Source organism: Nematolebias whitei, chromosome 11, assembly GCF_014905685.2.
Source record: "Nematolebias whitei isolate Nwh7 chromosome 11, NemWhi1, whole genome shotgun sequence".
NCBI lineage: Eukaryota > Metazoa > Chordata > Actinopteri > Cyprinodontiformes > Rivulidae > Nematolebias > Nematolebias whitei.
Window position 1 is genome coordinate 17073115 of NC_056508.1, and position 10288 is coordinate 17083402.

Genomic DNA, 10288 nt, shown 5'->3' on the forward strand with positions numbered 1-10288 from the left:
TTTTTTGTGGTTATATACCTGGATGACTGAGAAAACAAACTTTGTGTTTTTGTCACTCACCCTTTCTCACAAACACTCCTACCTTGACAGGTTTTTTAGAGGGGCGTGTCCCCTCCTCATTATTCTCTGCCTCCTCGTGCTCTTTGCTTCCAGTCGGCAGGTTAGAGTAGTTGGCCAGAGTGCTGAGCAGAGAAGAAACCATCGGACTCGTATCGATCTCTTCCTGCAGCATAGAGATACACATGGTTACGTCAGACCTGAAATTTAAATACACTTTTTTCTTTTAGCTGCTCTCTTCTTCAGGGTAACCACAACGATCCAGATTTGGCAACTGTATTTTACACCTGATGTACTTCCTGACACAACCACCGGCCACCCAGCTGCCGCAGCCCACGCGTGGAGCAGAGAGCTGCCATCTAGGGAGCCGATGACAGCCTTGCTCAAGGGCCCAGAGTGAATTAAGGGTGAAAGCAGATGCGGGTGCTTCACCTTTCTCACCCATATATTAGATGTAACATCACAGGCTCACCATCTCTATCCTCTGTGCCACCACTCCCCCCAAAATTAATTATACACTTACATAATCTTTAATGCTTTCACATTTCTGGCCATTAAACACCAGTACGAACCCCTCTCACATCAAATACCATTGCTTAACGAGTGCTGTCCCCACCTCGAACAGAGCCATGCTCTTGATGTCGTACTGCTGACTCTTTTCCACTCCGGTAGCTGGAGTGCTGTTGATGAAAGGGCAGCTCTCTTTGGGATTTCCATCACCTGAAAAACACAAACACCAGCCAGCAAGTGTGAAAACCATTAGAAAGACTATGTGATTTTGCTGGTTTAATGGTAAAGAGTAGCACAACACCAAAATGGAAAGACATCAGCAATGATCTTAGAAATTGAACTCTTGGTACCCATCAGTCTGGGAAGGGTTGCAACGCCACTTCCAAACAAACGAGTCAATCATTTCAGAGTGAAACTTTATTCCCACGTTCAAGTCTTATACTTCACTAGTCCTACTCACCATTTTAAGCTCATCTTTCATAAAGATCTTTTGTAAAGTTTCGACATGTTTCAGCGTTACACGTCATCTTAGTATGACGTCCCTCTGCGTGCATTTTCACTAAGCGTTGTTACATAATACACCAAGAAAAACTTTTTTATTACGTCTTTTTGGCAGCACGACACAAAAGGCTTTAACTTTACTTTCATAAAGATGCTGAAATGATTGAACACCCCCCCCTCTTCTCCCCCCAGCACTTACTAATCTGATGTAAAGTGTGCATGTGAAAGAGAACGAGCGAGAGAGGCATCTCTCATGGGGGCTTTATGGATCCCTTTTATGATGATTTATCTCCTTTTCTGGCTAAATCTATGAAATCCTTTTGTTTTGTTTGGTTGATTTAGATAACTTATACCAGTTTATCTCCAAACCCAGTCCCAGCATCATTAAACATGACATCAGCTCAGAGAAGTTTTTTAAATGGCTAAATTTAAAAAGTGTCAGCTCACCTATTTCAGGGGACGAAAACTACAGCTGGGGGGTTGATCAAAACTTTCTATGTAATAAATAAAGAAGTTATTGTTTTTTATGAACATGAACAAACACATGAAGCAGCCTCCGTTCGAGGATTCCCATTAAAATGGTCTCAAACTGGTGATATCCAGTAATAATATATCAGGATCTATGTTTTTGGTTATTGTTTGTTAGTTCCTATTGAGTTTATTCATTTATATATTTTTTTGTACATCATGTTTTCTGATTCCTGTGTTTAGTTATGTTACATGTGTTTTAATATGAGCAGGTTTTGTGTTTAATTTTGTGCCACTAGTCACTTCTCTCTTACTGTAATACACTATCCAGTCAGTGTGCCACGCCCATCTACACCTTCTCCCTGTTTTGCAGTCACTGAACCAGTCACTCCATTCATCGTCAGTCCATTTAACCTCAGTGTTCCCTGCAGTAATCAGAGGAGCATTGTGTATTACACACACATTTTCTGTGCCTCCTGGTGTATCCTTCTGCCTTGTGGCTTCTCTTGATTTTGTAAATTCTTCTGCAAAATCAACCTTTTTTTTTGTTTTATAACAAAGTTTATCTTTGCTCTTTGCAGATGATGTGGTCCTGTTGGCGTCATCATGCCGTGATCTTCAGCTCTCACTGGAGCAGTTCACAGCCGAGTGTGAATGAACTGGGATGAGAATCAGCACCTCTAAATCTGAGGTCGTGGTCCTCAACCGGAAAAGGATGGATTGCTCCCTTTGGGTCAAGGGTGAGGTTCTGCCTCAAGTGGAGGAGTTCAAGTATCTCAGGGTTTTGTTCATGAGTGAGAGAAGAATGGAGCGTGAGCTCGACAGACAGATTGGTGCAGCGTCTGCAGTATTGTGGACTCTGTGCTGGTCTGTTGTGGTGAAGAGAGAGCTGAGCTGTAAGACAAGGCTCTCTGTTTACAAGTCGGTCTACGTTTCTACCCTCACCTATGGTCATAAGCTCTGGGTAGTGACCGAAACAATGAGATCGTGGATACAGGCAGTTGAAATGAGTTTCCTCCGCAGAGTAGCTGGACTCTCCCTTAGAGATGGGGTGAGAAGTTCAGTTATCTGGGAGAGACTCGGAGTAGAACCGCTGCTCCTCCACATCGAGAGGAGCCAGTTAAGGTGGTTTGGGCATCTGGTAAGGATGATCCCTGGGCGCCTCCTTATGTCCCACTGGGAGGAGACCCAGTACACGGTGGAGAGACTATAGTCTCTCAGTTGGCCTGGGAACACCTCAGAATCCTCCCAGAAGAGCTGGAAGAGGTGCTGTGGAAAGAAAAGTCTGGACCTCCCTGCTCAAACTGCTGCCCCCATGACCTGACTTCGAAATAAGTAGAAAATAACGGATGGATAATTTCCATTCATTCATTCAACTTTTATTTATACAGGTTAATCCCATGGAGCCTCGGGGACTAATGTACAAGAGAGACCTGAATTTTAACGAAGAGTGATGACAATAGTGAACAACAACAGACAATCATAAAGGATGTGTATATATATATATATATATATTTTTTTTTTTAACAAGTGAAAATAAAATGGTAATTAAAAGGACAATTCAAAGGATAAGTAGCGAAAAAACGGCTAGATTGTAAAGTGATGTAGAAAACTAAAAACAGGAACATGCATTGGTTTTTGCCATGAACTTAACAGATGTTCAAAATCACTTAGAGAGGTCAAGGTCAAGAGCTTCAGATCTTTTTGCAAGATATTCCAGGAAACAGGAGCAGAGCAGGAGAAGGCCCTGTTCAGTCCTCACTGAGGGGACACTGCAGGTAATAATGTCCTGACAGCGCATGATAAAGTTTTGTTTTTGAACATTTTGTCTACATTCTGGGTCCAAATCCTCCCAAAACTGTGACGTGACTAAAGTTGTTTGGGAGCAACAAATGCATTTTTTGTGAATTCAGTAGCTAATTTAATTGATAAGTGTTCCCATGTCAGAGGAGACAGATCTCAGATGTCACTTGAGTCACTTTTTTTTTTTGTCTTTTTCGTTTTTCTGCAGAAACTGAACAAAAAACAAAATAAACACAGAATATTCCCTCACAAGCCTGAGGATACACATTCTATGCAAAAAACATCAATTTAAAACCTAATTATATGTAAGGATTAAAGTTTTTCTTGTCTGTCTGGACAGTAATCCTGTTCAGGTACAGTAGTTTCTGCTGCTCACTCCTCTTTTCATAAACCCCTTTGCTCAGAGTGAAAGAATCAGCTGTCCCTGTGAGCTGTGGAAAACTTCTTCCAATTTAAAATACAAATTTGCTGTCCACTCTGCAGAACATCTGTTTTATTAAATGCATTTTTGATAATATAAAACACTTCTTTTTGTTAAAAACTACCACATTATGGTGCTCTGAATGCTACAAAGAACACATTTTGCCTGCAGACCAGAGCTGCAGCTGAAGTTGTTCATCTTTGCTTTGGGAGAGAAGTCAGACAGCCGGAGGGGGTTTGATTAACCAGGCTGGTCTTGTTCTGTCTCAGGGTTTGAGCCTGAGCTCACAGGCTGCACAGAGTCATTAAATAACCGGAAGATAACTCCGATCCCACGAACAAAGTTTGGCCAGTCTCTATAGATATAAACCATCACAGAAAGGAATAAACCAAAAGGAAAAACCTTTTGAAGATATAAAGAAATAATAACTGAATAACTGTTTTTAAATGAAGTGTTAAAAATAGTCAAAAATTAAATTTCACAATCAAAGATCTATAAATAATAAAGTGTTATGTGTTGTCATCTTTGTATGTTTCCATACAATGGAGAATTTAGTTCTCTGCATTTAGCCCATCACACCTGAGACGCACCCAGGTGGAGCAGTGGGCAGCACCCAAGGAGCAGTTGGGTGGGGATCTTGCTCAGGGACACCGCGGGATGTGGACATGGCGGGGAGATGAACTGCAACTTTCTGGTCCCAAGTCAACTGCCCTGCCTCTTCCTCTGTCCCCTGCCTCATCAGGTCCTGTTTTCTGCTCAGACACTCTGCCACGCCACCTCTGCACTTTCTCTCATCAGCCCTGATTCACTGCAACGGTTGCTGGCGCTATTTAAGAGCTCCATTCTCACTAGTTCTCCACCAGATTATCATACCTGTCATGGTCTCAGATATCCAGCCATCCTGTTTCACGCCTGACTAGTGATGGTGAGATGAAGCTTCATGAAGCACTGAGGCTTTCCATCAAACAGCTCGACTCATGATCCAACGCGCCATGGTGCTTCATTTGCTCTACTGCGCCATGAAGTGGACTATAAATGTAAAACAAGTAGATGGATTATAATAACATAACTGGTTTGTGAAGCTTTAAGTTGATTAAAAGAAAAAATAAATCATGTTTGTTAGGACCTCAAATAAAGTCTAAATTTGATCTGCAAATAATCTTAATCTGTCTTTATGATGATGGTGATGATGGATTTTTCTGTCTGCTTCTTATATTTCAAATCTCGTGCATACAAACGAGCCAGTTCCTGAGTCGGTCACGTGGTACGGCCCACTAGCGAGGCCTCGAACGTCACTACATGCATCATCAATACACGCCTCGATACACGCTCTACATAATTCCTCCTGGATTACTCGACAAACGCTTCGAAGCCTCGACACAGAAGGACACATCACTACACCTGACATCTAGTCTCGACCTCAAGCCTTGCCTTTTGGATCTCAACCTCACGCCACGTCTTAAGGAATTATCACTCTACCTGCATCTCGCCTGATTATGTCTGCCCATCTGACCCTGGTTTCGACTACTTCTGCCTATGGATTTCTGGATTACGGTTTGACCCTTTGGACTTGTTATTGGAACTCTGACTCCCCGTGTATGACCCACCTCTATGCCTGGACCTTGTCTTTGCATTTCAAAGTCAAAAGTCAAAGTCAATGTGTCTTCATTGGTCATATGCAAAACATGTGGTACATGTGGTGGAACAAAATTGTGTACACAGGGTCTCAGTTACATCCAACAAAAGTACAAATTGTAAAGAAAAACAGTAATAAAATCTAAGATATGAACTAAGAAAAACGTAACTAAGAATACACTAAGTACTAATAGCATAAAAAACAATACGCCGAACAGCAGCACGGACATGAGTCTGTGTGAGCAGATTATGAATAAAGACAACAGCATGAAACAAATCAGCAGCATGAGATCAGCAGCATAGATAATCAGCAGCACATATCAACAATCAAGTGACATTACAGTGATTATTCTGGTTAGAGATTCATGAGTGTAACGGCCTCAGGGTAGAAGCTGTTCCTCAGTCTAGTGGTTCTGCACTTAATGCTCCTTAACCTCCTTCCTGAGGGGAGTGGGGCAAAAAGTGTGTGTGCTGGGTGAGTGGGGTCCTTCATGATGCAGGTGGCCCTCTTCCTGCATCTGGAGATGTAGATGTCTGTGATGGTGGGGAGACTGACTCCAACAGTCTTCTGTGCAGCCTTCACCACTCTCTGCAAAGATTTTCTTTCTGCAGCTGTGCATGTGTGTGATAATGCATTTCCCCTCCAACCACACTCCTCAGCTCTGCCTTGCAGCTGCGCTTCACCGAGTGATGGTGACGTCATCCTGCCCAGCTCCAACAGGTGACCCCCACCTCACCTGCTTGAGAAACACTGACAGGTGGCTCTCTCCCTCCTGCCTGTGAGGACCTGTCACCGCAACTGGATCCTGACTCCCTCCAGCAGCTAATTATCAATAAATCAGTTTTTGTTTTTCACACTCTTGTTGTCTGGCTGGTTCTGAATCCAAAACCCTGACTTCTGACAGCCTGTACACCATCTCAGCTCCCCCAAGATCTTATAGATCAAAATTCTAGGTTTGAGAAGAATTGAGTCCTCAGCAAGCATTTAACAAAATTTGTTCAATCTTAAGTAACCATACAAATGTGCAGATCAAAAACAAGCAGTACAAATGAGAGGTTTGAATAGTGAATGTTTGTATTATTTTAGGTGAGAGTTTTCTGGGCTGGAAATGAACAGGAACTGCAGGTAAACCTTAATTACACTGTGTATAAGAACAGACGTTGGTTATTTTTAACCCCTTTTTTTCCTGAGGCAGCGCAGAGCGACACATCATGGAGTGGAGGGAGCAATTTTATCCACGACCAGGTACATTGGCAGAGCCAGGGGTGACCAGTGGTGGCCTTGGCCACCATAGCTTAATCTTTGGCCATCCCAATCATTTGAGGAAACTCTAAATTTATCCATGCATCCATTATCTTTACCCACTTCTTCCTTTTCAGGTTGCTGAGGTCACTGGCGCCCATATCCAGCAGTCATTGTGTGAGAGGCAGGGGACACCCTGGACAGGTCTCCAGTCCATAAAAGGGACACATAAAGACAAACGAGACAAACAACCATTCACTCTCTCACTCTCATCTAGAGACTAATTAGAGTTACCAATCAGTCTAACATGCATGTTTTTGGTCTGTGGGAGGAAACTGGAGTACCCGGAAAAAACCCACGCACGCATGGACAGAACATGCAAACTCCACCCTTAAAGGTCCTTGGCTGGGATTCAGTCTGGTGACCTTTTCGCTGAGAGGCAACGATTCTACCAACTGAGACACCGCGCCACCCAAATTAATTTTTAGGCAATAAATAATTAGATAAACTAGAAAGCATAGTTTCCTCAAATGATAAGGGTGGTTGATTTACAAAAATATATATGGTGGCAGCCATATTGGTTTTTGACATGGCTATCCAGTTTTCAATAGTGACGTTTCTTACGCCTTGATGTAGCTACACACCAAAATAGAAGCCATCACCATACTTATTTTTTAAGTTTTCATGCTCACAACATGGACGGACAAACGGATGGACAGAGGGAAGGAGGGATGGTATTTCAAATTCCCCTCTTCACTATGAGAGGACATAAACATCGCTAACAAAACAGGGTAAGATAAACAACAACTGGGACTTACAAAAATGGATAAGTGAAAAGTGATAATACACAGTACACATTGGTCCTTAATGTTTGGGTCTCAAAGACGAACGACATGAGTTGTTTAATTTTGTTGACAAAATGGCAAGTTATAGTTGTTGCAAAAAGTTAACTTAAAAAAAAACATTTTTCTTCTTTCAGCTACTCCCTTCTTCAGAGGTCGCCACAGTAAACTAACTCGCATGAAGACTTGTCAATTGTTTTTACACCAGATGTCCTTCCTGACACAACCACAGACCACCGAGCTGCCACAGCTCTCTGTGTGGAGCAGAGCTGCCTTGTAGCAGATGGTGGGGGTTAAAGGCCTTGTTCAAGGGCCCAGAGTGGGGTAAATGAAGGTGGAGGCAGATGTGGGTGCTTCACCTTTCACACCCACATTTTGATGTTGTCGGCCTGGGGAGTTGAACCGGCAACCTTCTGATCACAGGCCCACCTTCTCTAACCTCTGTTCAACTACTCCGTTGCAAAAAGTTAACAAAATACTGAACTCATCTGTTCATTTAGGTTATATTAAATATGGATTAATCAATAAAGCACCCCTTCACAAGTCAAACAACCTGAGATTTCTTTTAAAGGAAAATCAAACTCCCTCTCAACAGGAATCCACCTCAGATGGAAAACTGTCTCAGGAATGCCAAGCGCCTCCATTAACCAGTTAGTAATAAGTCAGCAACAAAGAAAAGAAGAGAAGAAGAAGTGTCAGCTCTTTAAGATATTTAAAACACGCCCTTCGAACTCCTGAAGCACGACTGGAGGGAAGCAGCCGTGGGTTGGTTCATTAACAGGAAGCCTCTTTTACTGGAACTAGAAGGAAAAGTTAAATTACACAAGAAGTGTTGGGAAAATCAGAGGCAACTGGTTTTATGGAGTGATAAATTTAAATCTAGTCTTTTTAATGGTTCCAATCCTCAAAGGAGGAGTAACAGTGATTATACAGCTGTCTGAACACCAGGATGGAGACGGTTATGGTCTGAGACTGCAGGTCGGCCACTGGTGTTTGAAAGTTTATCAAACTTGTTTCAACTCACTATTCTATTTTCGCTGTACAATTCACAGTTTTTTGCATAAATTAGCATACCTGTGACGTATACAGCAAAGCAACATATTATTATTTCCCCCCATATTTATAACCAATTTTTGGCTGAGATCTGACTATTTAATTAATTTTGACATGAAAATATTGATCACTACCATTTTCAGCCACTAGAGGGCCCTCGACTAATATGGTAAGCCAAGTGTCTCATTAATAGGTAAAAGTGATGATTAATGAGACACTTGTCTTGCCATAACAAGCCACCTTCATCTCGCTCTGGAACTACTGGAGCAAACGTCAAATCAGCTGCATTTCATTGTGCCGCTCAGGTGAAATGCAGCTGATTTGACCATTAAAGTGCATTTATTAAGGAAAAGTTCATCTGAGACACACCTTTGCTGTAATGTCGAGCAAACAAATAATTGTTTTTAAGTGTTAATCTTGTTAAATTCTTGTTAAAGTCCTCCTGTGCACACTACCACGGTCGCCATTTGGCAGCCAATCGATTTTTGGCACAACACCGGCCCACATTTCCTGGTGGTCAGTGGTGACACGTAACAACGTGATGCGTCAGCGGTCTGCGACTTATACAGCAGTGTGGCGTTTACGGCGGCGAGTACAGTATATCTACACGACAAGATTTTCATGTTCACACATCACTTTTCACAACATTTGCTTTGCCTGTGTGAAGATTTATGAACAGTTTTCATCTCAGAAACAGGTCTTTACTTCAGAAGCTGACCTTCTATTGATGCCATGGGCGCATGACAGTGGCCGTGCGCAGATGAAAGGCTAGTGCTTGCTGCAGATTTGTACCCTTGAGCTGACATGGTTATTAAAAAATGGACAGTTCATACAAGCTTTTTAGAGCTTAACGGACACGAGCTGAAGGGGATTATCCAGCAGCTGTTGGAGGCTACAGAGGAACACAGAAATTAACCTCTGCAAGTGAGAGAAAGGCATCCAACAGAAGCCGGTCGTTCACGTCCACCACACCCGCTGCAACCAGGAATTAAGGTTAATTCCACAAAGTAATTTGTTTAATTTACTTTTGTTTTCTCTTTGGCGCTTTCCTGTTTTTGCCTGTTTGTCAGATCCTCAGGGGTGAAGGTGTAAAACAAAAAATAAAATATGAATCCATAAAGACAGGAAACAGCCGTGTTTAACCACTGTCTTGCTACAGAAGCCCAAAATGGACAAACCAAGAACATTCTTTAGAAATTTAGTACATTTGATCTTTTGTTTTATTTTCTCCATTTATCATAAAGGAATAACACAAGTTAACGTGTAATTCAGTCAAAGAATTAAAGTTTTTGTTGTGTAAAATTAAAAAAAGTAGTAAAGCATTAGTTAAAAACGTTTGTAAATTACAAATTATCTTTAGCCATGTTACCATAGAAAACTCTGGCATTAATAAATAAATAAAAACAAATGACTGTGCATTGTGTTATAATTTTATTCAATAGCTTTGTCTATTGTAAAATATCAATTATTGTAACTTATTTTCTTTTGCTGAAACTGAGACGACTTCAAATTAAATTAATTCAGGTGAGAAAACTCCAACGCATTAAGTGCATGAATGATAAGATACTGTGGAAAGAACAAACATTTCAACTGTTTTCATCTGATGCTTACAAACTACAGTAAATACAGCCTCTGACGGGCGAACGGAGTCTGTCAAAAATAATTTCTCAATGTGTAAAACCAAAGTTCAATAACATTCTTAATTTGTAAACCAGCTCTGCACACTTTATGAAAGATAAGATCAAGATCCTGTTA

At 41.6% G+C, this 10288-nt stretch overlaps 1 protein-coding gene across 1 annotated transcript in view; it reads right to left on the reverse strand.

The window, feature by feature from the left end:
- LOC119416643 (solute carrier family 12 member 5) overlaps positions 1 to 10288 on the reverse strand; it is an 86593-nt gene that overhangs the window by 35730 nt on the left and 40575 nt on the right. Inside the window, exons 2-3 of the mRNA XM_037683828.1 lie at positions 674 to 777; positions 83 to 223 (exon numbers count right to left, since the gene is read on the reverse strand). Of these exons, the coding sequence (XP_037539756.1) occupies positions 83 to 223; positions 674 to 777 (245 nt within the window). The remainder of the gene's footprint in view (positions 1 to 82; positions 224 to 673; positions 778 to 10288) is intronic.